At 40.8% G+C, this 27,589-nt stretch overlaps 1 protein-coding gene across 1 annotated transcript in view; it reads right to left on the reverse strand.

The window, feature by feature from the left end:
- The window catches only part of nmbr (neuromedin B receptor), a 38,103-nt gene extending 10,514 nt beyond the window's left edge, over positions 1 to 27,589 (reverse strand). The window contains exons 1-3 of the mRNA XM_005814318.3: positions 26,686 to 27,589; positions 6,382 to 6,523; positions 5,117 to 5,332 (exon numbers count right to left, since the gene is read on the reverse strand). Of these exons, the coding sequence (XP_005814375.1) occupies positions 5,117 to 5,332; positions 6,382 to 6,523; positions 26,686 to 27,113 (786 nt within the window). The 5' untranslated portion in view covers positions 27,114 to 27,589. The remainder of the gene's footprint in view (positions 1 to 5,116; positions 5,333 to 6,381; positions 6,524 to 26,685) is intronic.

The following is a 27,589-nucleotide window of genomic DNA, read 5'->3' on the forward strand; positions in this document are numbered from 1 at the left end:
GATATTTTAGAGAAGACGGAGCGTTGACTTGATTCCCTGAGACGGCGCTGATGTCATTCTCTGTGCTGTCGGTGTTTCTGCCCTGAAGGACACCTGAGGGGTGAAGATGTGATATCAGGCAGCGTGACTCGCCACAGACCAGAAATTCAATCACAGCACTTTTTATTTCGATTTTTCACTTTAATATGAGCGTTAAAACGTGGGAGGCTTCATCCATTAAATGCTGTTTTATTACCTGAGGGGAGGATTATCAGGCGTCGAAGAGGCTCACAGACCATAAAACAAACGACATTAAGTGGATATTTTTATGTCCTTGTTATCAATATTCTGTGTTTTCTGCTACATTTGCAAAGCCTTTATAAACTGGAACTGGACTTTCTTTTATCTTAAAAGTTTTGCACATTTTAACTTATTTGAAATATGCAGAAGTTTATTTAGCATAAATAACTCATTTCTGGCTGTTAGTCAGTTTATCACATCGTTATTTGTTTCTGAACGGATATTTGAAGGTCCAACTGCATCATTTCAATCAGGTTGAGATCTGGACTTTGACTGGGCCATTTCAACACCTTGATTCCTTACTTTTTAGTCCCTACCTTCTACATATTCTAACTGTTGGGTTGTGGTGATGAGGTTCAGATCATGGCTTTAAGACGGCCTCACCAGAATGTTGACCTTCCTACTCATACAACAGCCTGCATGTGTTTTTAGGATTGGAGAACATAGTTTTGTTTTCACTCACAGCTCATCGTGAAACATGTTTTCTCCCCATATATTTGCTGTAAATGTAGTTATTTGTAAACTATCAAGGACCATAAGGTAGCTAATTTGGGATTAGCAATCTGGTTTTGAGACAAGAGGTTATGTGTAAGTGGTCAAGCAGCAGATTTTTTTCTTAAATCATCTTTAATATTCTGTTATGGCCCATCTGACCCACTTGCACCAAAATAAAGTGTCAGGAAATCAAACTGTGGTGCAGAGAGGAGATGAAAATCAATTAATCGCACATTTCTTACTTCTAACATCTATGAAACAAACTGAACATCATTTTCCTCTGTATCCATTGAAGAATTTTTAAAAAGCATTTTAGTCCCACTCATGTTGACAGTGTTGTTCATGTCACCCAAATCAGAGACTTTTACTGTGAAGTTAATAATCCTGGTGACAGCAGGCAGATTTTCATACCACCCTAAAGCCAGACATTCAATCTGCTGCGTTAAATCACTCTGTCCTCCATTTCCTCCTGCCTCGGTGTCGCCATGTTGAAGCACATTGTGTTTGTCATGTAATTCATCTCATTACTGTTAAACCCGACTGCAGCTTCTCATGGGGCAGCGATTCCATCAGAGTGTTCCTAAATGGGAAAAGCTCGTCACACGGAGCCCAAATCTGCACATCTCACAGGGTCACCAGGCGATTGCTGCGTTAACCGCTGCTTCAATACCCAACAAGGCTGCTGCTTTATCAGAGAGCAGAGCTCATTATGTCCCCAAAGATTAGAAATGCAACGAATCACAACACTCACTGCCTGAGCATCACACACACACACACACACACACATTTCCACAGGAAAACTACCAAAAATGAGGGAATATCCAGAGATTACAACTAAACTCTAAAACCTGAGTGTTTAAATTGGTGACAACTCAATGAAAATTGTAATCTGGTTAATTGAAAGGTATGTAACTAACACACATTTTTAATTTAAAGTCCAGACCCCAGTTGTTTTTTTTTACTTTGCCAAAAGATTATGGCAAAGTCTTTTTCTGTGTCCCGTCAGATCATTTTTGTGAAGCAAAACTCAACCAAGGAGAAGCAGCTCTATCGTCCATCGCTTTGTTTGCAGATGTCGTCTGTGAGTCAATTTATTTTTAACACCCTACTTAAAATGTCTGTATTGAACTTAATGAATTGGTCCTACAAGGATGCATACAGATGAGGCCAAGCAGCACAACACAAACGTGTGAGTCTAATAGAGATCAGGACAGCTGAGAAGATGGAAAATGTTCAAAAAGCTAAAAATGTTTTTTAAAAAGAGATCAGCTACATTTTCTCATCCATCTGCTGTCTGAGGCAGCATGGAGGATTTAACGTCATGAGAGAACCCATCATGCACCAGGAGAACATGTGACTGCATGCAGAAAGACCCCGAACTGGGATTCAAACCTTGGACCTTCTTAACACCAAATGTGCCATTGCTCAAAATCTGCTGCAATATTTAAAGCCACTGATATAAAAAACGTCTAAAGAAGATTTCACACATAATAATTTTTATTGGCTTTGCACCTTTCTCTCCTGTCTTATCTGATCCAAGTGAAAAAATCTCTGCAGTATTCTGAAATTCTCTTTATCTGCCTCAAAAGCCTCTCTGCAGGTTTTCCTGTGGTTTAAACCCTGGACAGGTCAGCAGTTAATCTGAGAAACTCATTAACTCAAAGAATCACAATAAATCTTTAGAATAATTCTGGTGCTTCTTGCTGTAAAAACCTACTTAGTTTTAAGTTTTTCTCTTCACGTTTTATCAGCATTAGAGATTGTAGACTCTCTTAAAGTCCAACATCTCAAACATCTCTTCTGTTCTACTTGGTTCGCTGTTTGATGGGGCTGAAAATCGATGCCGAGTTTTTCATTTCTCCTCTCGGATAGAAGGCAGCAGCTCAAACTGCCGTGTCGCTTTGCATCTGCACCTGCAATATTTCTTCATCATTATCATCATCATCATCACAGCCGATGGAAGCTGATTTACTCCCACGTCCTGCAGAAATGTCAGACTGGATCTGCTGTCCGACCGTAAGCAAGAAATTCACCCGACTGCTGGGTCGACTCATGAAAAATAATATTAATCATACGCAGAATAACTACAGCCTCTTCATGTTTACTTTATGAAAACATAAATGTGTCTTTTTAGGTTTCAGCCTCAGGTGACATGAAGTGGTTAAGTCTCACCAGGAGTTTATAAACCAGTTCTCAAAACCCAGCTTTTAATTTGGTAGTCCACTTCCTCTTATCATCAGGTGGGTTTTGACTTACCTAAAAATATCTGCAAACTAAATACTTAGCTTCAAACTAAATATTAACGTTATAAACTAAATATTTAGCTTGACACCTAAACATCTGGTTTTGACTGAGCCCTGCAACTAAATCAAGTAAATCTTTATTCCTGAAACTGATAAAGAAACGTCTGTCTGACACGAACGTGTCAATCCGATCATCCTTTATCACCGACTCTGCTGGTTTTGACTGTTTTCTGTTCATGGATCAGGTTGTGGGTAAAAACAGCTGAAAGGCCCACAGAGCTTTTCCCAGGTTCCTCCTGCAGCTCATCTGTTGGGACTTTGAGACGTTTCCCAGTCAGCCTTGAAATGAATTGATTCAAGTGGGTTTTGGTTCTGGTTCTGGTTCTGGTTCTGGTTTTGTTCTGTTCTGCAGCCTCTTCCCACTGGGAGTCTCCTAAGAAAGCATTTCTAAGGCTTCAGACGCTCCAGTCACCACAGCCGGGTCTGTTTTCTCTGAACACTGCTCCCAGCTGAATTCATGCCATTAAAGCACAGACCCTGTCAGATTTGCCATCAGCATTGATTCTTGTCATAATTTCCTCTGGAGGCGTCGCAGTGACTCCGGCCTTCTCTGATTTATAATACCTGATGTGTTCTGCAGCCGTGGGGCTGTTAATAACTCAGCTCCTCCTTCTGTCCTCCATCCGTGAAGATCAAGCTTGTGAAAAGTGATTACTCACTCTGACTGACACGCTGCCTCCCACTACAGCCTCCCCTGCAGACCAAATGTTTACTACGGCCCTTTAAGGGAGCTCTGGGTGCAAAAAGCTGATGATTGAATCTTCCCCTGTTAGTCTTAACAGACGGAAAACTTTGTAGTTTAATAAAATGTTCCTGTATGTTGATGGATCATTTATTTTAAGTTATTTCCAATATACCTTAAGTAAGTAAATTATTTCAGATATTAGGTTGTGCTACATTCAGATTTTTGCACCTAAACTAACCAGATATTGTTTCCCTGAAGTCCTGAGGAACATTAAAGGAGCGAGCGCCGTCTCTCTCCTGTGAGCGACAACGATGACACGAGGACACGGAACCGTTTCTGGTCAATTTGTACAAACTTCACTTGTAAGGTCTTTTTGCACCTTAAAAACACTCAGTCTTCAGCAGTTTGCCATCAATAATTCATGGCCACAGTGTGTAAAACAGAGATGTTGTGGGACCCTGAACATGGACGACTTCTCCCAGCCAAGAAACGGTGGATTTATTCCATAAACTGGGAAATATTGAGTTTTCATTTCTGTTGGTATTGATTCTTGATTCCCATACAATTGAAATATTGCAACAGACTAATAGAAAATTATTTGCAATATAAAAATGTTGGCCAACTGAAATGGATGTTGAGGTTCTGCACTGTCTGTTCACACAATCCTTGGTTGTGGCTCCTTTTGCATAAATTAGTGTATCAATGCAACGTGTGATGGAGGAAATCAGGCTGAGGTGTTCAGGAAGTGCAGGTCGATTTGTTCGTCTTCTTGTTGACCGGTCCGGTTGGTTTGGACCACCAGGGTCATTGAAGAAGCTGTTGGTACCTTTTACAGTGTCGGCCGGTACCAAGTCCTGCAGTGGAGTGAGATCAGACTGCTGAAGTTCTCCATCAGGCTCAAAGTTCCCCTCTGACTTCACACATGTTGCTTGTGTGAAGTCAGTTTGCAGAAACGTTCAGCTTTAACCAAACTGATTCATGTGTCTCTTTAACAAAGACCGGTCTGCCATTGCAATGAGTGGGACGCATCTGTCCTCTCGTGTTCATACTGAGGCAACAATCCCAGCCCTGAGGATAATGGCGTCCATTTTCCTCTGGCCTTTGTTCCTTTCCCTCTCTATCAGGTTTGGACCTTCCAGGAGTTTCGAGGGTTCTGCCTGACTTGTACGAGTTCTTGAAGCCCTTAAGCTTTTTGCGTGCCACTAATATGACCTTGAACCACAATCTTGTGCTCAGCCAAACCAGGTAACTCAGGGTTTGGATTAATATCACCTCATAAAAAGGAAACGTAACTTGCACATCACTGCTAAATGGATTACTGAACCGCCTCATACTGAAGGCTACAGAAGCGTACCTGTCTCTTGGTGTGTTCACTGACTTCCCCCGGCATGTTGTAGGCACTCTTGATTAGCGTGCGGGCAATGTGGAAGTAATACACTGAGATGATGGTCAGAGGGATCAGGAAGTAAACCAGGAAGATCATCACAGAGTGGATTTTGGGATGCATCTGATTGGACAGCGGGTAGGGCACGCAGTTCACGAAGGTGACGTTCATGTTGTCCCTGTGACCCTGAGGAGGCGAGAAACACGAGAAGAAGGTGAGGAAGAGAGGAGCAAAGACTGAGACGATCATAAACCTGGCAGTGGAGGGAACCAGAGACAGTTGTCATTTATTAATAGACTATAAAAGAGAGTACTGGGCTGGAAGAAAACGAGTTTTTGATGGGAAACCCCACTGAGCCAAATGCGTGCAGTTTAAAGACACATTGAGTCTGATCGAAAGAACATCAAAACATGTTGGAATTATGGGCAAATCAAAGCAATGAGTCATGAAACAATGTCTGCTGATGTCTCCATCATCCTCCTAAATATTTCCAGCTCTGGGTTTCATGTTCCTCACATTGATGTTTCTCACGTGTTATGGGCGTAGTCAGGAGGTTAGCTTCTTCTCCACATAAAGAAAACATTTTGGTTTTAGTAAAGATGCCCATTGAAACAGACTATTCTGTTTCTTCTTATTATTCTTCGATTTTTCCATTCCACGGGAACCTCATGCAAAAATGCCTCTACATGCAGCTCGGATGAGACCGGAGCGCTTTGAATTCACAGCATGGAGGATTTGAAATTCAGAAAAATAAAAGCTGTGAAACAAGTGAAAAGCTGCACAGCTCAGCAGCAGAAACATCATTTAAACTTCAACAGGTTGGACTTCACCTCACTGAGTCACTACGTTTCAGACCTCATCAGAAACTTGGACCATTCAAACCTGCACGACGTAATGTGAGAGAAAGTCACAGAAAACGTTTTTAGATGAAAAGTATCATCTATAAAACCATGACTGCCATCTCAAGTCCTAAATCAAAGCAGTTAAATACCCAGTTCTGTTTGTTCTACAGAGAAATTCCACATAGGATCTTCTGTCTCTTCCAAATGTTTGTTGAATTTATCTCAGGTTGGATCACTGAGGTAACAAACCCAAATGGGCCAAAATTTCCTGGAATTTTGTCAATGACTCCTTTGGTTTTCATTGTGCTAGAACAAGTAGAAGCACCCAAAAAATCTTGAAAAACTACGTCTTAGGAAGGAAACCTGAAAGGATAAATGCAGTTTTTGTTGTACCTGCATGGAAATCACTTGTGAGAAAATGGCTTCAGGGACGGCCAGCAGGACGGACAGCAGCCAGATGGAAACGGCTTTCAGACAAGTCCAGAAGACGGCGCTAGATGTCTGGATGTCCATCGGATTCACAATGGCCTTGTACCTGAAGGGCAGACAGAAAGATGGCAGGAGAGTCAGGTTGAAAGAGAAAATGTAGCGAGAAGCTTCACAGTATGGCCTGATCAAACCAACCTCTGGGCTACGGAGAAATAATTACTTGGACTCTCACTGCGAAGAATTAGACTTTCACCAAACTCAATGAGGAGCAGGAGTAGGAAATGTTTCAAACATCTTTCTGCTCGTAACTGAATCACTCAGCAGTTGGAAGCAAGGCCAACATGGATTGAATGGCTTCACAATTCAAAAACAGAGCAGAAAATCGCTGATTGGCCAGGATGAAATGCATCCAAGCTCAATGGGAGAAATCCCAGACGGAGTGCTGAAGTGAGATGAGAATCGAGTGGAAATGCAAAATGAAGACAACGCAGAAAACTGCTCAGAGTTGTAGCTCAAGCTGAACTTCAACCAGATCTCAAACTCTCAGCACGTTCATCCCAGCAGATCTTTGACAGTCTGACTGCAGAATTAGATTTTTTTGTGGCCGTTAAATGAATAGAAATATTTGCTACAGAATATTTCCTGTTGGCCAGACCCAGTGTTGATTTTGCATAAACTACGTTCACTGAGCACCAGTAAAGGATTTACACATTGAGCTGTGCCGCCAAGCAGATGGCATCTCTCCCCACTGAACTAATTCAAATGAAACATTTTGCTTACATTAAGTAGACAAGCCCTCTCTGTAAATGTGCAGAAGTCTCATGTCATCAGCTGCCAAGACAAAAACTGCTTGATTACAGAAACCAAGAAGATCTAACAAGATGAAGAAGAAACGTTCAAACACCTACAGATCATAGAACCACAGATCTGATCAATGTTTGATAAAATCTCAATGAGACTCACTGTCTTCCATTGCTGTGTGATGATGTTGTCTTTGACCTTATGACCCAGCTAACGGGCGTCCTGGGTCAGTGTCATGACGGTAGCATCTGTTGTCCATGCTAGGTCAGCTGATTCTCTGATACTCAGTCACAGCTACTCTCACCTCTGCTGCAGCCCCTGAACCAGGCCGGGCAAAACCGCCTGGAGCCTCCGACTGTGAAACATCACCCAGTGTTATTTATCTTAGAGGACGGCAGCCTTTCAGCTCTTTTATTGCTATAATTAAGTAAAGTTGTTTTGGAACAAATGATGTCCGCTGCCTTCATTTAGTCCTGTCCCCACAGAAAACAAGCATGTCTATCATGTAGGGTAGAAAATAAGTCTAATGAGGTCACGAGGCAGGAGTATACAAAATAATTTGGCCTTTTTAACCCAAACACATTTGTCAACATCAGAGTTTTAATTTGGCCATAAATCTTCCAGCGTTTCCAGTCCACTGACTGATGGTGGGCATAACTTCAGCTGATGTACCTCCTCAGACCAGCAGACTCATGAGAATAATATCAACTGACCCTTAAACGTTGAAAAGACCTTATCTAATTGCATTCATTAATTAAAGACTATATTAATTAATAATTTTCGTTATTTAGTTTCCCTGACCTCTATTAGAGTCATCCTTCACATAGTGGGTCAGGAAAACAAGCAGATTTGCTCTTCAGGATAAACATCCGCAAGTTAAAGAGGCAAGAAAATGAGACACTGAGAGGCTCCAGGCAGTTTTTCCTGTTGAATGAAGGACTTTGCCTGATATAACAGAGGTGAAAGGTTATAACAGAGGTGAAAGTAGATGTGACTGCATTTGAAAACCTGATTGTTCAAAGCAGGTAAATACCGTGGTACCAAGCAGAACCATGTCAATGCATCGGCCATTTTTACAGTTAGCCTTTGCACAAATGTTGACAGGATCAAACCTCAGGATGAGCCAGGCCTCAGCGTACAGTTAGCCAAACCGCTGATGATCCCCCTGCAGGTCTACCTTTAACTGGAAACCCAGTTAGATTCTCTATTACTTTATCTTCTTGATGCCTCTTGGACCCAGAACTGACCTCACCTTACCGTCCAGCCAGTGTGTGTGAAGACTAGATCTCAAAAGTAGCATCTGTTTTTCATTGGTTAATTTCAGTACATTCTTATTTATTGATAATTTTGTCAGGTTCAAGTTACTTCAGTGACAGTTGTGGGCGTTTTGCTTCCTATCTCCATCAGTAATTGGACCAGAGGCAGGGCTCACCCCAGACTGGTCGCCAGTCCATCACATACAGATGGATAGAAAATCATTTTCTGCTAAATCTACAACTTGTGTTTCCACAGCAGAGTGGAAATTAGGTGAGGTCGGCTGGTTGAGATCCAGCTGATATAAAAGAAAAACTTGGAAGATGCAGAAAATATTCAGTATAGCATAAATCCCCTGAGGTTTGACATTTTAAAGGAGCAGAAGCATCATTCAGGTCTGCCTCCACTTCACTTCTTTAAGCATGAAAACTTTCCCCTTAGCCAGCAGTTCTTCAGAGTTCTCCCATGTTCACATATCTCCATGAAACTCAGAATCCGCTACATAAACATTTCCATGAAAAGCAGCTTGCAGCAGCTCTGCAGGCTACAGGCTACTGTTGGGGTCAGCTCCCATGATGCAAGGCTGCAGTCTGCCGCACCGATCAGCTTCTACCTGCAGCCGTGATGAGAAAAACAAGAAGGCTGTTGTTGCTTCTTTGTTTTCTGTCAGGGCTGCTGAGGGACTCGACAACCCCCCATCACAACAGCTATTATTCTGCTTCTGCCTCAGAAGTTTCAACTGTTTCCCGTAGCAAAGCAACCGAATATAAAATCCTGCCTCTGTCTCTGTTCTAACTAATAGAAAGCTCAAATCAATCATTAAAGAATCTCTGTTTGTTTTCTGGTCCAAATGCAAACAGCAAATAAATGTGTAGTCTTTCTCCCAGTGTCGTAAACCATGACAAACGACCAGCGATTGGATGGCTGAGGCTGCAAAAAGACAAAGGGGAAGCCGGAGCACTTTGTCATTTCAATCATTCCTTGTGCATTTTAAATTCCTGAGAGGCGAAGCATATCCGTGATTTAGCAGCACAGTCACACGGAGCAGGATTAATTCAAACCTGTGACTATCAGCCATCTGTTAATGCACTGCAGCTAAAAGCTCCATAAGTTAGACTGAATTTAAACAGAAATACCAAACTGGACACTCAAGAGATTTAAAACCTGAAATGTTCACATCATTTTAGAGTGTAAAAACATAAAGCTCCTGCTGTGTGTTTGATACAAGTGCAGATAAAGATACTTTTTGTCTCTCAAATGGAAGAGAAGGAATATAGAAAAGTGTAACTTTAAAACCTGTAACAACCCTAAAAACATCTATGAAAGTCAAAAAGATGAACAGAATCTAAGTGGATCCACAAAATGAGAAAGTTTCTTAATCTTTGAAGCTCCATGGTCCTGCTCTTATGCTCATTTTATTTTTTTTTATCTGTATGTATGATAGATCAAAGCATAAATTATGGTGGTCAAATAGTGCAAACAAGCAGCAAACTGCAAAATGCATTGCAAACAGAAACGATCCGAGCGTCAAAACACAAAAAACACAAATGAAACATAAAAATGCTGAAATCTAAAAGTGCTGCAACCACAGGAATTAGAGGCAAAGGGAAAAATGATGCAAAAGATGAAATACTGCAAACTCGCGCTGCAAAAGCGGAAGTCCTCCAGACCACTAGGGGGAGTCTGGAGTAGGTAATATCACCTGTGTAAATATGCTGCTGTATCATTGTAAAATACTGCATATTTGAAATAGACATGCAGCATAAGATACTTTTTCTTTCTCCCTCTAACTTTCTTCTGTACTGAATCACTTCTTTACTGAATGTCTGGAGGTCGACTCCCCCTGGTGGTCTGGAGGACATTTCTTTGTGGAGCGAGTTTGTAACATTTCATTCTTGCTGCTGTTTTTGTTGTTTACTGAATTTCCCTTTCGCTTCTGTTTTCTGTGATACAGCATTTTGTGTTTGTAACGTTTTCTGTTGCATTTTCTGTTTGTGTGTTTTGGAGTTTGCATCATTCATGCGTTTGCAGCTCAGTTCAACGTTTTCTGCATGTTTGCATCTGTCAGCCACCTTAGTAAATATCCTCCACCTTCCCCTTCCTAACTGCTGGAGCAGCGGCAATGTTTTTACAGAGGGCAACCTCTAATTCACTTCCACTCTATTTCAGTTCTTGTCTTTCCAACCTGGCATTAAAGGCTCCCTTTAAACTGTTATATCTCAGCTTTTCAACAAAAATGTTTCAACCCTCACAGTTCAAAGATTTCTTAGACATGACCTCTGGTTCTCCAACGATGACAGTTTGTTTGAGGCTTGAGCTCCTGTCTGAGTTTGTTCTCTTTGATGAGGAGCGATTCTTTTGGGCTTCTTCTCCTCCCACTCAGTGTTTTCTGAGTCTCAGTGGCATCTTAATGTTTATTTTCATCCATCAAGTAAATTCAGGATTTCACTTGATGTATGTTGGCTTTTCAGGGCAATGGCTGCACCGGTAGCCTGTCAAGTTGCTCATTTTTATCGTTTATTTATGAGTTTATATCATTTTATTAACAAAAAAAGAGATTGGTAATGCGCTATTTTTGTTTTACAAATTAAAACTTGGAGTTAAGAAAGTTTATGAACATTTCATAAGCTACTAGTCAATATTAACTAATTTCTGTTTACACAGAAATATGTTTTGATGATCTATTTCCTACAGAGATGTCTGATTGGCTGTGATGCTGGTGAAACGTGGCAGAAGCATTAATCCAGATATTTGAGACATCTGTACATTTATAACATTTAATTATAATGTTATAAAAATCATATGAACAGATTTATTAATCTGTTCATGTGAGAGGAGATTAATTAGTTAATCATTTAACAAGTTAAATGATTAACTAATTAATCATTTAACAACTAGTTAAATCTTTAACTAGTTAAATGATTTATTTTGAAAAACTTCTAAGAAACTGAAAAATTGGGTCATTTTTGACAAAAATTATGGAATTATTCATTTTTAAAAATCACATTATAATCTATCACTTCAAACTCTGTGACTCGAAGTTGAATTAAACAGAAATGTTTTGTATTAATTTTAGCCTGAGTGGACTTTTGATCTGAATATGATGGACAATGTTTGTCCAGGTTTCTATAGCAACTAAAGAGGAAACGTGTGTTTCACTGATCAGGTTTGACGTTTCTGTCAGTCTGTTTATTTTGAGACAAAAACCAGAATAAGGCTGAAAATGGTGAAGTGTGGCTGAAGCTTTCCTGCTGCTGTGGCGCCGCTCCGGCTTCCTGATGCCGGCGTGACGACGTCAGGCTGCTGCCATGCACAGACTCTGTTCATGTCACACATCTAATCAGAACCCAGTCTGCTCACTCAGGACCCAGAGCCGGTCAGTTTCTGCTGCTGCAGTTAGTGCCGGCACCCCCTGCTGTTTGAGTCATTAATGGATCTGAGAATCAGCTGCTCCTCCAGGAGCTGGTGATGTTAAATATGGAGACAGTGTGCAGCAGCTGGACTCATAACTAAGATCACAGCTGGTGTTTTCCACACTGAGCTCCTTCAGGAAAAACTAAACCTCCAAATTAATGTCCAAGAAAAACCAATGGCTCATTGGGAGTACCCCACAGCCGTGTGCTCGAGTCCCAGAGGATCGATTTCTCCCTGGATGCTGCGCCGCCGCCGCTGCCGCCAATCCAGTTGGTCGTTTATCTGAATCTGTTTTACTGATGAGAATAAAACAGTGACTGCTTCCCTTGGTGTAAACGTCCCAAACTGGAACCAGATCGTTCTTAGCTCAGAGTTTCTGAAGAATCCATGAATCAGTTTCTCCAGTGTAATAAATAACATTTTACAGCAGGTGGATCAGACGGATCCCTGCTCCAGTTCACCTGAATGGCTTAAAAGTCTCGTTACCGAGGCAGGATGACGTTAATGAAGGAGTGATTTGATTCAGATGTCGGGTCAGGCCGTCCAGCTTAGCTGCTTCATCAAATTTTATCTGAATTTCTTGAATCAGTTGATAAAAAAATCTCCATCAGTCTTTCTTTGAACAGTTTTGTTTTCCAATCAGCTCCGTGTTTTTCCCCATAAAGGATCACCAGGTTGCCACAACCTGCAGATATTTTTTGTCCAAATGAAGCAGAGCTGAAAAACTGCACAAAGTTTTGTCACATTTCGCATCCACGGCTGTTTTCTCTCCACTTTGAGGGATTTAATGTCCCCCAACATGAAGCAGCGTTCCTGAAGGTTTTTAATGCACTCTGAAGTTTTTAATGTTCTCTTCAACGCATCAGATTAATTCTTTAAAACTCCACAGACGAACCTGGAGCTCCTCCAGCAGCTGCGACACCGAGTCTGAAAGCCGAGTGGTCTGGCTTCGCTCAGAGACCTCAGCAGGTCCTGAGCATCATCTGCAGCTCCTCTCAGCCTTTCAGCAGGAAATCCTCCTTCGTTAACCGGAAGCTGGAGTTCAGCTGTGCACATTGTGAAACCAACCAACCTTATAAAGTTTCAGAAACTGTCATATTTGGAGTTGGGAATAATTGCTGTGTTTCTGGCATGAGGAGAATGTAATACGATTTATCCTTGCAGTCTTAACAGACTCTGGTGATAAATGAATCGGTCCTCAGACAGATGAGACGCCAAAGTGTCTCAGTGGAGTTTCTATGCAATAAATACTACAGAGTTTCAAGGTTTTACAGGTTCGCTTTGAGAAACAAAAGAAAGTTCCACTGCTTCCTGAGGTAAACCAGATCATGGCACTTGAAATGTAGAAATGTAACGGAGCCGGGAAACAGTTGAATAAAGTGACTGAGATGAATGAACAGCCATCAGTTACCAAAGAATAGATTAGCAGATTAGTTGCAATATGAAACCTAACGGATCATTTTCGACTTGATGAAGTCTGACTCTATCTGAAAAAAGACAAGCCACTTCAGACTTTTATGAATCACTTTACATATTTTCAAGTCTGACATGACAATAATAAGCTGCTGATTTTTCTTCCCTGGTTTAAATCCTAAAGGAGACGTCTTAATCTGGTTTTGAACTTTGAAATGTCTTGGCGCACTTAGCTTCTCCTAAATTGATTTCCAAACCACAAAATTCTTGGCAGATTTGTAAACTTTCAGTCGCGTAATGTTTATCATCTGTGTTGAATTATTGGTTATCGACTGTTAAGAATTATTAAAGTAGTTGTGTTTATATTTCTGCTGTTGTTTTGAAGGCCGTTTAAAGTCTACCGTACTCAGGTTCTCTCTTCTTTTCTGAAACATTTATTTCAAACAAGAAACATACAGGAAATAAAATAAAACACAGACAGTACAGAAAAATATAAACATGGTACCTAAGAACGTTATTCAGCATGTATATCATATTTTACATTAAATTGGTGCTTGAGGGTTGTAGACCTTTAAGTTAGCATTAGCTCCCGCTAAATACAGTATTTGTGTAGATCTTTAGTGTCAACAGATCTAATGTTGATCATTAGTGAAGCTGTCTTCATAACGCACAAGAAGCTGCCATGTGATTGGCTGTCTGCGTTAACGAGCTTTTGAAACGTGTAAGATGAGTTCTGCTGACATCCAGACATCTTTAAATCAGCCAACATTATTTTCCAAAATAAAACATCACCAACCAGACGGGCTCTGTGGAAACCAAGTGTTTGTTTGAGTCGTACACCTGCAGACTTCCTGTCCTCTTCACGCTCTGCTCCGTCCCTCTCCTCCTCATCCTGACCCTCTTTTATCTGTCAGAAGAAGCCATTTCCTACCATTAAAACCCATCTCTCTAAATAGCAGACTTCTTCTTTGTTCTCTTATCACAACTCTTTGTGATGACACTTTAGTGGCAGAAAGCTGTGAGAAAAATCGATGGCACATACAAAGGTTGGAAGAAATGCTTTCTTTCTTTGCTCAGATTCCCTTTTTCCTGCCAGGTCTCTGTCTTTCATCAACAGCAAGAACTTTTATTTCTGTGTATCAGGTCAGTGTGACCCCTGGTTTTTTTTGCTGAAGAAAGAATCTGTTTTCAGATGTGATACAGTTGTGGAAAATAGCTGAGTAAATATCCAAACATCAACTTTTTTCTCAGGAAGTACTTTCTAGTGATGAGATTTTACACCAAACACCAAGAAAAACCAAAGAATACAAACCAATTGTTCTCCCAGCTGTAAGTGACAAAAGCTTTGGCCTTCCAGCTGTAATCAGTTCAGAGAAAACTTCAGCTCAACGGGGTATCACTGTCCCTGATGTTGATGGGAAGTGATTTAACTCCAGTTAGCCAGACCAATCCGTGCTAAATATCCATTAGGCTTGTGTCCTCATCAAGGACCTTCAGGCGAGTCAGGAGCCGCTGAGAGCTCGTTAGTGGCCTTTAGCCTCGTTAGGGGCCCACTGGAGACCACCAGGGTCAGAGACACAGCTGGGTGAGTAGCAGATCTGGAAATGAGTTTGCCGTTAGGCTGATGTTATGGGCTTTCAGATGGATGATGCCGAACAGAAGCGGTTTGGAGGAGGAGGAGCTGCAGCTCAGCGGCAAACAGGAAGCTGGAAAATGGTGATTTAAAACTGGAGGCTGGTCACCTACAGGAGCAGCTAGTCAGGACATTTTATGCTAAATTCACATTTTGCACATTTTTGTACAAAAAATGTCCAAGTGCTTCAATAAATCACCCTGCTGTTTTTTTTAATAGGTTCATGTTTTTTTGTGTCTGGAAAATGAGCTTTTCAAATGCAAAGTCACAAATCAGCAGGCACTGCCCCGTTACATAGCAACCCCAGTGAAACCCAGCCTGTTACCTAGCAACCCAAACTGAGTTCCAGCATGTTTGGTCAGCTGGTTTTATCACTGTATCCGCTGTACAATGGCTGCTGGAAAAGACAACTATCATCCAGAAACCACTGAAAGCATTTTGTTGGTCGTGCAGGAGGCTCCACTTTTGCTTTTCAAAGATATACGGTTGTATAATTTTAATAGGTTCATGTTTTTTTGTGTCTGGAAAATGAGCTTTTCAAATGCAAAGTCACAAATCAGCAGGCACTGCCCCGTTACATAGCAACCCCAGTGAAACCCAGCCTGTTACCTAGCAACCCAAACTGAGTTCCAGCATGTTTGGTCAGCTGGTTTTATCACTGTATCCGCTGTACAATGGCTGCTGGAAAAGACAACTATCATCCAGAAACCACTGAAAGCATTTTGTTGGTCGTGCAGGAGGCTCCACTTTTGCTTTTCAAAGATATACGGTTGTATAATTGCGCATCTGTCTGCAGCCATTTTCACATTTTCACAGTTGGGGGGGCGTGGCCAGCAGCAGCTTATTTGTTTTAAAGTGACAGAGACACTAAAACAGCTGAAAATAGGCAGAACTGAGCACAGTAAAAGAATGACGTGTTTTCTATAATCCACAGAGCTACAATGAACTGGTCAAGGAATCCAAACAGGTCACCTTTAAGTTTCAGTTGGACATCCTTAAGAAGAGGATGTAGGAAAATGTTGTCTTTTTATTTAGTGACTCTCATCTTTCCAGAACTTTAAACAAATAATTTAAGCATTTAGTCACAGTGAATCTTTAAGAGCAGTTCTTCTGACAGCTCTGTGAAATGTTCTACCGAGGTGATAAACAATGTGAAAGAGTAGTTGATGATGAAGTCATCAACAGAGGGAGAGTCTGATATTAACCTGAGATTTATTTTCTCAGGTTTTAGTTTGTAAAGGTGTGAAATAGTCATTCCCACCTCCTGGTTTTGGATCCTTACATCTCTGAGCTTTTATGTTTCATGTAATCCGTTCACAACAATGTGAGCGGTCGTGTTTAAAATGAAGGAGGATGTAAACGCTGCCAGGAGAACCGCTTCCTGAAAGCCCATTAATGAGACGGATTGTTAGTTCAGTGCCCTGAGATTTCCTGCTTTCACACCACATTCCTCACACTCTGTTGGTTTACTCACATTTACATCATCAGAGCTGCTGCTGCAGGACCTGCAGCTCAGGTTTAATGTATATCACTGGGAAGGTTGGTGTCTAAACCTTGTTAGTGTGTTATAAAGAAGAAGTTCTGCTCCCAGCCAGAAAAGGACAGAACATTTCTCTGGACCTGAGCTGGTCCTCACATACTGACACTGTTTGGTTTTTACAAACTGCAGCTCTGCAGCCGACCTGAAGGAAGAAGTCCAGAGACATTTTTTCCCCCCAGGCTGTCTGATGAACACAATGAACTCCTCCCAGCTTCTCTGCTGGGAAGCAAAATCAGTATATTTGCACAACCACAACCACAACCTGCCTGTTTTAACTAAGACTGACTGACCTTTTCACTTTTATTTACATTTCTCTACAGTTTGTATATTTTTACTTAATCTCTGCATACTGTCAAATCACGTCTGCAGACATCTTGGCCATTAACACTGTTTCTGATTCAACTTTCTCTGTAACTCATTCCTTCCCAAGCACTGACTACCCTCAAAAACATTAAAACAATAAAAACTGCATCTGACATGTTTAGCAGCATTTCTTCATTCAACTGCTGGTTGTCTGGGTGACGTAAAGAAGAAATTCATATTGCATAATGTAAAAACTGGCAAAAAAGACGGAATGGATCAGCTCTGCATTCAAGGAATATTGGAAAATGAGTAAATTCAGCTTTAACACATTTTCCTGTAGCTTGATTTCTTACCTTATTCAGTTTATGCTGATCATGCAATTAACAGAACCACTGATGAGCTTATCAGTGGTTCTGCATCATCACCAGGCCTTTGCTCTGAATCTTTAGATTATTTCTCATAGTTTCTATCTGATTTAGTGATCAGTACTCATAAAGCTGTTATAGTGAGTAATTCTAACTTTCAGAGGCTAAATGTTGAATTTAATACTTTCTAAGACCCAATTAGCTTCACACAAAATCTCCTTCTCACTCTTGTCATCATCAACTTGATCTTGTGCTGACAAGCTGCATAATATCTCCTCCCAACTCTGTTTAATTTACAATCTCTTTCAAATTAGCATCATAAGCTAAATATGACAGTATTGTGTTTTAGCTGGAACCATATTGGAGTGGATGTATGAACTGCTCTCTGGGTTTGTTTGGATATGAATGGATCTGTTTGCCATGTAAACAGATCCAGTTCAGATAGCGTCGGTTGTAATTTCTGTGCACAATAAGCTGAATTCAGTCTAAATGAGCGTCAAACCCACTGAGCAGGTAATGAGATGTTGCTGAGACGCGTCTCCACTTGGCTCAGACCGAACATCAACTGGAAACAGATGAAACAACCAGAGATTAGAAGTTGCTGTCAGAATATGAACCAGTTTAAATGAACTACCAAAACAAGCCTTTAAACCTGTTTATTTGTACATTTTAATAAAATAAAGGGATGTTTCAGGTATCTTAAAACCTGCAGATGTTCCTTTGAAGGTCAAGAGGTGGATTTAACTGGACTCTATGTTCATGAAGAGTCTGAAGTGTTCATCTGCTTTCCAGTGTGACACTTAATGCTCTGACCTTTTCTGCAGACATGCATGCCAGGTCCTGTTTTCTTCATCCCAGCAGAGCTGAGAGTCATGTATAAAAAACAGCGACAAGAAACATGTGGAAAGGTCCCGTCAGTAAAACCCAAAACAGGCAGAGTGGTTCTTAGTTTGTAATTTCATCTGAAATTACAAAATAAGAACCACTCTGCCTGTTTTTCGTTCTTTTTTGTTGTTGGAACCATTTTATTTGTTAATATTTATTATGTATTGTTTAATATTTAATATTTATTCCAATAGTTGATAAAAGCAAAGTGCAAATAATCTCCCATACATTATAAAGTGTTGACTTTATGTAACCTATAGGTGGAAATTCAGTCCTAGAAAATCCAGTCAAGCTTTCTTTGCATTATATTTCTTCCAGCAGTTCCAATCTAACTTATTTATTTCTTTCTTTCAAACCCTCCATAGCTGTAAATGTCAGAGTTTAAAAATTGTAGTAATTTATTTCTTAAAACAGATGCTGGAGTTTTGAATAATTAACACACCTGGAAACCTGAGCCACTCTTCTTTTTCCTCGTGACATCATTAAAATTCAGACGAGTCCTTGGAGATTTGACATATTCAATGTTTTCCAATGAGATGCATATAAATATTGTATGTCAGCAGCCTGACTCACTGCTCGCCCTCAGCATTAATCATCTCATCGTATTAAACCTGATGCACAGCGGAGTGTGCTGGGACAAACTGGAGGGAATAAGCCATAAGCGGCAGTGAAAACGCTGCACTCTATCGCTGCAGATTCATATTTACAGTCAGGAGTTGTGGTAGCGACAGATGTTATGAAAAAATAATAGATTCATAACTCAGAGTTTAACACATTAACTTATGTGAAAGTTAAATCTGCTGTATTCCTGCATGTTACATGGACTGAAGTAGCTCAGTTACGCTAGCTTGACTTTGACAACCGCAGCATATAGACATGATGTGGAATTCTGTGGGTTTGGGTTCAGTTCAAAAATAAAACATGGCGACCAACTTGACAGGTCATCAGTAAAGCAGGTGTTTAAATGAGCTAATCAACAACTGCTGTGTTAGCTTAGCGATAGCTAATCTACCACAGCGAATGGTAATAATCACAAAATAAACACCAAGCGTGAAAACATAAAACTGTGACAGAATGAATGTTCTGTTCAGTGTGTTTGAATGTTTAGTGTTGAATTCTGGAACATAAAGTGGTGTTGTTGTCAGTTGCTATGGCAACAAGTCCAACGCAAAGTTGAGTTGTTCTTCAACAATATTTCTGTTATTTCTCCCCTTGCTGTGGCTCATTGCGCTAACTGACTCAAACATCTCCAGGTTTCATTGTGTCAACGGTTGCGCTCCACCATGGATTACATGTCAAACAATTTTATGGCCCTCCAGGGTTGTGCGCATGCGTGTAATTTCTGGCTGTAAATAATGACATGCAAGGGCTCCATCAGGATCTAGATCAGATATATCTATCAATGAAGGACGATCTGGTGGAGCTGCTTTGTTTGCTCTGTCTCTACAGACGTTTGAATAAAAATGTGGATTATGATGTTTGGGTCAGAGGAGCAGGCAGAGAAGAAGAAGACGCTCAAATGAAATAACCGAGCTGCTGTGTGAAAACACACACTCCTTCAGTCTGACACACAGATGACGGAGCTGATTAAATTAGTCGCAATCAGCTTCTTTTATTTAAATGTCTGTTCAGGAGGGAAAATAAAACCTCCACAGACGCAGGACCTTTTCTCCACAGAGGATAAATCCAGCTGACTTAATGGGCCGGGAGCAGGAAGTTAGACGTGGGAGGGAATGATTTTTTCACACATCACTGGATCATTTTACTGCATCTGATGATCCGATCGGATCGGAACCGGCCGGCTGTAAATCCTCTGCTGTCTGTGCGCCGTCCCTCTCTGCTGTCGGAGTTTTAACTGATGCTCTCAGCCGCCTGTTGGGCTCAATCAACAATTCACCGGACGGACATTTACGGCGCACAGAGGTTTACGCTGAACGTGCTCGGCGCGCCGTGAGAGACGTGATCTCCTGTCTGACCGTCACGTCATTACTGCTGATCACTGATTAGTCTGTCTGAGCGCTGACTGATCATTAATAACCAATGACGGGCTCTGACGCATGAAACACTGACTTGATCAGTAATTAACGTCCTAATTCTCTATGAAATATTTAGCTCTTCACGCCCTTTGTATAATTTCAGCTCCTTGCTGTGAAATCGCACAAAGTCAGAGTTCCTGCTGGTTTTTAATCCAAGGTCGGCTCCTGAGAACCAGCAGGGCAAAGAAAACCACTCTGATGTCCCTGCAGGGGGCGCCAGTTAGCTCAGAAAACTGGGACAAAGAGAAAAGTGTGTGAAAATCGTTTGTATTGTTGATGATTCAAACACAAATAAAACAATATTGAAATATAATAAAGACCAAACTCATTCACTAAAACTGACCGGCTGGTGTTGATATTGGTTGACTGGAACAAAATGCCACTTAGTAAATATGAAGAAAAAAAAACTGTACAGGGAATTATTTTAGTAATTTGAGAATGAAATGTTTTCAGCATCCAGTTTTAATTACACCCTAAACTTACATAAATTCAAAGATTCACCAGGAGTTTACTGCACATATTTCTGCAGCTTCAAATTTGGGAAACATGATGCAATAAGAAAAACATGGAAACACAAGGTGATGGGGGATCAAATCTGGAAAAACAAATATTTGTATACTCTACTGTTTAAAGATTTCCATAACTGGACAGAATCTCAAAGTGTAAAACTAATAAAACCGTCTCTGCATCATATGTAGACGACAGCATCACTCAGAAAATCAGAAATCCAGACATGATTTGATCCTGACCCAATCAAACTGCAACATTTCCTCTTAAAGAAACATTTTGTGGTTTTAAATTTTATGTAAAGTTTTTTTTTTTCCAGCATCAGTCAGAAATCACTTCCTGCTCATTTACAAGAAAATTGTTGTTAGATTCTTGCTTTATTCTAGTCTTGTTTCTAACTTACATAAATCAGAGATAAACAGTTTAGTGGAACCAGTAGTAAATATAAGTAACTGGTTTTTGATCATTTTTTGCAGATTAAATTCATATAAATGAACATAACTTTCTATCTGGTGATTTTAATGTGAAGCTCTTTAACATTTCCAGCTGCTGTTTGACCCTTTTTATGTATTTATTTACATGTTGAAGTCGTTGCTGTTCTGGTTGAAGATTTTTTTTAAAACATGTTCAATAAGCATCATCTCCATACTTCAGATAAAGCCGTGCGTGACTTTTCCAGACAAACGGTTCTGGAGCGGTTACAATAATCGACCCTGGCGACTGTGAGCCACACGTCACTGTGAATGTGATTTACACACCATGAACTCAGATAATATGATTCATTAGGCGCCTCTGCTGATTTGATTCCAGATTTTCTCTGTCATTCATTAGCGAGGCGGACGTTGATGCAGGGAGGAGCGTTCGGTCAGAACAAGGTGATGACATGACGAAAGTGTTACTTATTGCTTTATTACATGATTTAGAACTAATTATTCTGATATTTCTGTGTGTCATTATTGTATTTGTGTGGTTTAAATGTCATGTTGGATGGCTTTTTCCTGATGTCTTTGCATGAACACGATTTCCATTGATTTTAAACAATAAATGGGCCAAAAGGTTATAAGTATCCATCAGAGATCTGCAGTAAGATGGAGTCAGGAGGAAACAATCAACCTTGGAAATATGATAAAGAAAGGAACTGATGAAACAAAAGAGACAACTCCCTGCAGCGTTCATTGGCTCCTTTCTTCTATCTATTTCAAGGCTTTTATTGTGCCTTTAGTAACTCTGCTAAATGACTTTTAAAGAACCTCTGAACTTCCTTTAGGACTTCAGGGCCTCCAGGAGCTCCAGGTAGCTCTTATTCTGAATATTTTAAATTCTGAGCTCTCTCTGTTTTACATTTTTCTGCAGTAAATGAGGTGACACCAGAGGGATGCAAGTGCTTCGAGAAGAAATGATGTTACAGGTGACTACCTTCAACACAGTTTATAATTCATACCAACATATTCATACAAACATCCGTACAGAATCAGAGGTTTGATGCTCTGCAGCCTACAGATGTGAGTTAACACGATGCCAGTGGGAACACAGTAGCAATGACTTTGAAGTAATTGAGAAGGTTCATGAAACCGTCTCCTTTGACTTATCTCAAACCCATAACTCGTATCATCCTAGTAACTAATCCACCTCATTTGCTTTTGCCATTCCTCTAAATCTTTGGCTGCATGGTTAGAAAGCTGGTCAGAGAGATGTTGGAGTAGGGGATTTAATTGATGCACAGCAGTCAGGGCAAGGCAAGGACTTATGTCAACTTTCTCACTTTGTTGCTTTGTTGTTTTTTGATTTTTCATACCTCCCAATGACTAGAGGCAAATCTATCAACTTCTTTTTTGTTACTGGAGACTTTGACAACATGTGAAAGCACCAATTGCTTTGCAGAAACTGAGCAGACTTCCTAAGCACCAGCAGTAGGCACCGCTAACTAAAACATTAGTTTGTGCAACCCTAAAGCACAAATCATTAACAATAAAGCTCTACGCCAACATGGAATTTAATGGTAGCTAATGCTAAAATGCTAAATTAAAGCAGACTGATACTCACCTTATGACAACAACAAAACGTCCTATGACATACTATATGATCCTCAACAGGGTCTAACTTGTCATTACACTCCTATATGTGTGATTTACGAAGTCATTCTTCGAACAGACCTATAGTTCATATGTTCAGTTTTATATTTGTTGAGTATTGCTAACTTTGTTGCTGATTGTGTGCGGTGTAAAGGTCAATAACCACAAACTTCAACACAGACGTCGAACTTATGCACCATAAAGTTTACAAGACTGCTAGAAAAATTAACGCTTTAGAATTTATCCAGAAACATTTATTTAGGGGAAAATATGTGCATGAAACGTTTTCAAAGTTAGCAGAAGTGATGAAAAGCTAAAGAAAACAAACAGCGCTGCTATTTGCACATTTGTGGATCAGCAGAAGTTCCACATTGCAAATGAATCTCACATCCAAAACTGAAAAACGCTACAGATCGATGCCAACTATTCCAACTCGCCACCAGGGGGCGCCTGTCTGAGATGGTTTTATGTAAACATCAACAAGCTGTACTGATGGAAGCAATGGGAAAATTCAGCTGTAGTAGCCAGTCTTCAACCCAAAGAGGGCAGCACTGAGACACTTTAGAGCAAGAAGTAAACAAGTTTAAATGTAAATGTCACAGTCAGTCACATAAATGCTTTTGATGGAGTTTCTTATACAACTGCACAATATTTATGTTTAAAATTTTGCCCTTACTTTTTATTCTTCATTCTGTTTTTAAAACTATTTCATGTTTTATCTTTGTGTGAGTCTGTTTGCTGTTATTGCCACTGAAATGTTACCATTATGGGACAACAAAGGATATTTCTATATCTTCTATTTCTTCTATAAAGACAGCACCTTCAAAGCCAAGTTTATACTACTTATCTGAAAAATGAAGTTGATTTGGGGCTTAGTTAGGAGAGCACGTGATAAATGTCAAGTGGGTTGGAAAGATTAAATGACAAAGCTTATTTTCTCTAAAGCAACATGACAAAATAACCTGAGCTGAAATGTCCCAGCCAAAGTCTAAGAAGTGTCTCCTTAAGAGAGCTGAAGAAACTTTAATGATGTTGCTCTTATTTCCTCCAGACCCATTAAAACATGAAGTCCCACCTTAGAGACGTTCTGATTTATGGAGAAGCAATGAGCTGATTAATTCGTCCTCTGACCGATCGGCTCCCAGCTGAGGAACATGAGCACCACCTCTCCGTGGAGCTGAGCCTCCACCCAGTCATTTATCACTGAACTCTGTCTGCTGGTCTGGTGGCTCCGTTTGTTCTGCTGCAGCATCACGGACACCAGAACAACACCAGCTCTCCTGAAGCCTGTTTCACTCTGTCCCTCTGATTCACTGTTTCTTTTAAATCTGCCATTTTTCTCCTCATCATGTCTCACATCTACAATTCTTCTTATTATTATTATCCTGCTGTTGTTCTGCGTTATAACGGCGCCCTGAATGATGGACCTTTGTGTCTTTCTGACACAATATCTTTAATGCTAACAGATTATAATGCAATCTTATTATTACGTTTTATGTGATGAATGCAGATTTTTTTTCAGGTCAGTGAGAACAAACTGAACATCCAGTTCTTTTCACTTACAGTACAGATCTTCTGGAAAATGCCTAAAAGCTGAACCTAAGAATTCAGTTTCATTTCTTATTTCTGCTCTGAGCTTTTGAAGATCCTCACTGAATGCTCCATGTTCTGATGTACTATTCCTATTTTATTTTTATTTGAATTAAATCTCCATGAAGAGAATCTAAAAGCTAATTTTATGAGTCATAGGGTTCAACATGAGGCTCGTGGGCTAAATGTGGTCCACAGTATGATCATATCCAAATGTCTGTTAGATACAAATAAACAGCAACGGCACCATTTTTACTACAATTCCCAGAATGCTGTGCTGCTACCAACGTTATTTTTCATTTGAATTATTTTATAAGTTCTTACTATAAAACTGTGCTTGCTTTCGATTTAAAGTTAAAATAAAGCTTAAGTTTGTTTCATAATAAACATTTATTATGGTAAATGAACAGAAGGAAAAACTTCTTTTCAGTAAATATCCAGACTGAGCTGCGACTTTATCCAAGTTTTTAATTTTGTTAGACTTTGACACCGCTGGTTTAGATTCTTACTTAAATGTACAATATAATAAAATCTCCCAGGAATGTATCAGATGTACTTAGACTAAAATAAACTGGGAAAGTATGTGAGAGAGACGCAGCAGCTGCATGAAAATCTGCCAGCTGGTTGCATTTCTTCCAGCTGCAGATTAAACTGCAGGAGCAAAACGCTGGTGAGTTTCTGAATCACTGCTCAGTGAAAACAAATAGTTTCTGGTGTAAACTCGTCTCAGCTGGAGAGAAACCAGAATCCTGGCTGAGCAGCAGAAGGAGGCGCTGCAGGAAACCAGGAGGATGAAAACCAGCAGAGCCTGAACTGATTCTTTCATCAGACAGGAGAACAAACTTCCTTTATTAATCTGATCAGCAACCAGTGAACGATCCCAGCAGATGAACAAACATTAAAACATAAAAAAGCAAACAACTTGATCAACATCTGTCCTGTAAATGTTTCATTCATGCAAACGTACATTCAGCAAAAGATAATGTAATAAAGTTTGAAATTCTTTCTCAACTTTTTTGGTCAGCACAGATTTAAAGAGCAACAGATCAATGAAGGAAAACTCTGCAGGAGAACGATAAAGAAGCTGCCTGAAAAGCACCAGATAATGGACTCAAGATGGATTGATCCACCAGGAATCTCTGCCCCAAAAATAAACACAAACCCTTGAGAAATGTCTGGGAGGTAAAGGAGAAGGAAAACAAATTGTTCTGCGTGACTGATTGGGTTAAAATGGCTTCTTCAGAACAATTTCATCTTTTTTTGAGTGTTTTTGTTGTCTGGGCTGAACAAGCTCAAATATACACATATCCTCTCTTTTTGTTGCCACCAACAAGCTTAATTATTTTCTTTTTTCGTCGTGAAATTGGTCAAATTCAGTTAAACTGGTTGCTTTTCTCCTGAAGATGTTTAATAATCATGGAGTCGAGTCTTGGACCATTCCAGAAGCTTTTTCAGGGTCATCGTCCAGACGTCTCCAAAATGACAAGAACAATATTTGGAAGAGTCAAGGTGAGACTTTCAAACCTAAAAGCAACGTCAAGCATGGTGGTGGCAGCATCATGCTGTGGACTGTTTCACTACTGGTGGAACTGGTGTACTGCACAACGTTACGGTGGCCGACAGGTGCCAACACGCAGTGAGCATCAAGATATCCTGGAGTTTGTTTCCATCTGCCAGGACGGCTTCGGAAAACGTAATTATCCAGGAAAACGACAACACAAAGCTAAAGCTGTACAGACAATGAGGTGAAGTTCCAGAGTGGCCCAGTCAAAGCCCAGACCTGTTCTTAGCTGATCCAAATCAACCTGACAGAGATTTAACAGTTCAGCAGGAAGAATAGAGGAAAACTGCAGAGCAGATGAGCCTGACTGAGACCGACTGCAACTGACTTGGAAGAAGTGAATATTTATGCAATTACTCCTTTGTGTTACATATTTTTATGTAATTATTATTTTGTAGAAATCACATTCACTTTGATATTAAGCTTTTTTTTCAATGTTTTTGTGGGATTATTCCAGATTTTATTGTTGGTGATTTGATAAAAGGGGCTGAAAACTTTTCACTAAAACTGTTCAGCTGTTGATGCTATAAAAATGTGGCTGATGTGAAACTAGAAACCAACGATCAAGAGCAGGAATGTAACTGGAGTTTTGTGTTTTGATTTAAAAATAACAAAAACAAAAGGAACAAAAATCATCGTTTGAATTCATTCTGGATTTTTGGGTCAAATTATTAATTTAATCCAGGCTGTAGCGATAATATTTTCAGTTCTTAATTAAAAGCTGATTCCATTATTTTTGTATTTTTCGGAAAATCGCACGCAACCCCGAAGTGGCTCAGAGAGGAGCGCGAAGATGTCACATTTCTGTGGATTTTGTCTGTTCACCATCAGAACTCCTGCAGCTTTTCCTTCCAGCAGATAAAACTTGTTCCGGAGTTCACCGGGTCCTCCTACCTGTCTGCGCTGAGAACCGTGAGCGTGAACACCGACACGCCGACTGAGGTGAGCTGGATGACGGGGATGAGCTTGCACGCCGCCTCGCCGAACACCCACTCCTCCGAGAAGTACCGGAACGCGTCCACGGGCACGCAGGTGACCAGCAGGAGCAGGTCGCCCGCCGCCAGGCTGGAGATGAAGATGTTGGGCACGCTGCGCATGGCGCTGTTGGTGATGAAGATCTTCACCAGCATGATGTTCCCCAGCAGACCCACGGTGATGATGAGGATGTAGACAGAGGTCATGACGCAGCGCACCACGAAGTGCACCGTCTCCCCGCCGTCGGAGGCCCCCCACCAGCCGGGCTCCACGGTGGAGTTGGGGGTCAACGCCTCGGGGTCTCCGGGGGGAGCCGGGGAGAGGTTGGAGAGGAACTCGTCATCCATGCTGGGGAGAAGGGGAGCTCCAGCTGCAGGAGCTGCTGCGCGTAAAACCAGCGCGGTGGTGCAGCTGGATCAGCCTGAGAGCGGAGAGAAAAGTTTGGAGCAACACTTGATCTGAGGGCTGCAGGTCTGAGCCGCAGAGTGAGCAGAGGCACGGAGAGAGCGCGTCAAGAGGAGCAGGAGGAGGAAGAAGAGGAGGAGGAGGAGGAGGAGGATGCACCTGTTGGAGAGCAGTCTCCCTCTCTGCTGTGCGCGCGCTTCATTCAGCTCGTTTTCCACGTGAAACTCAATAAATCAGGAGGATGAACCACAGAAAGCCACGGCAGAAGAATCTCGTTTTTAAAGCTGCTGTCATGTTGGGAGCGAAAAAAATGGCAAAACTAAATCAAATCACACGGATGGTTGTCCTGTTTCTGTCTGTTCATTATTTACTGCATGTTCCGCGTGTTTATACCGGAACCCAGCTGTGTGCTGTGTGT

Source organism: Xiphophorus maculatus, chromosome 15 (genome assembly GCF_002775205.1).
Source record: "Xiphophorus maculatus strain JP 163 A chromosome 15, X_maculatus-5.0-male, whole genome shotgun sequence".
Lineage (NCBI taxonomy): Eukaryota > Metazoa > Chordata > Actinopteri > Cyprinodontiformes > Poeciliidae > Xiphophorus > Xiphophorus maculatus.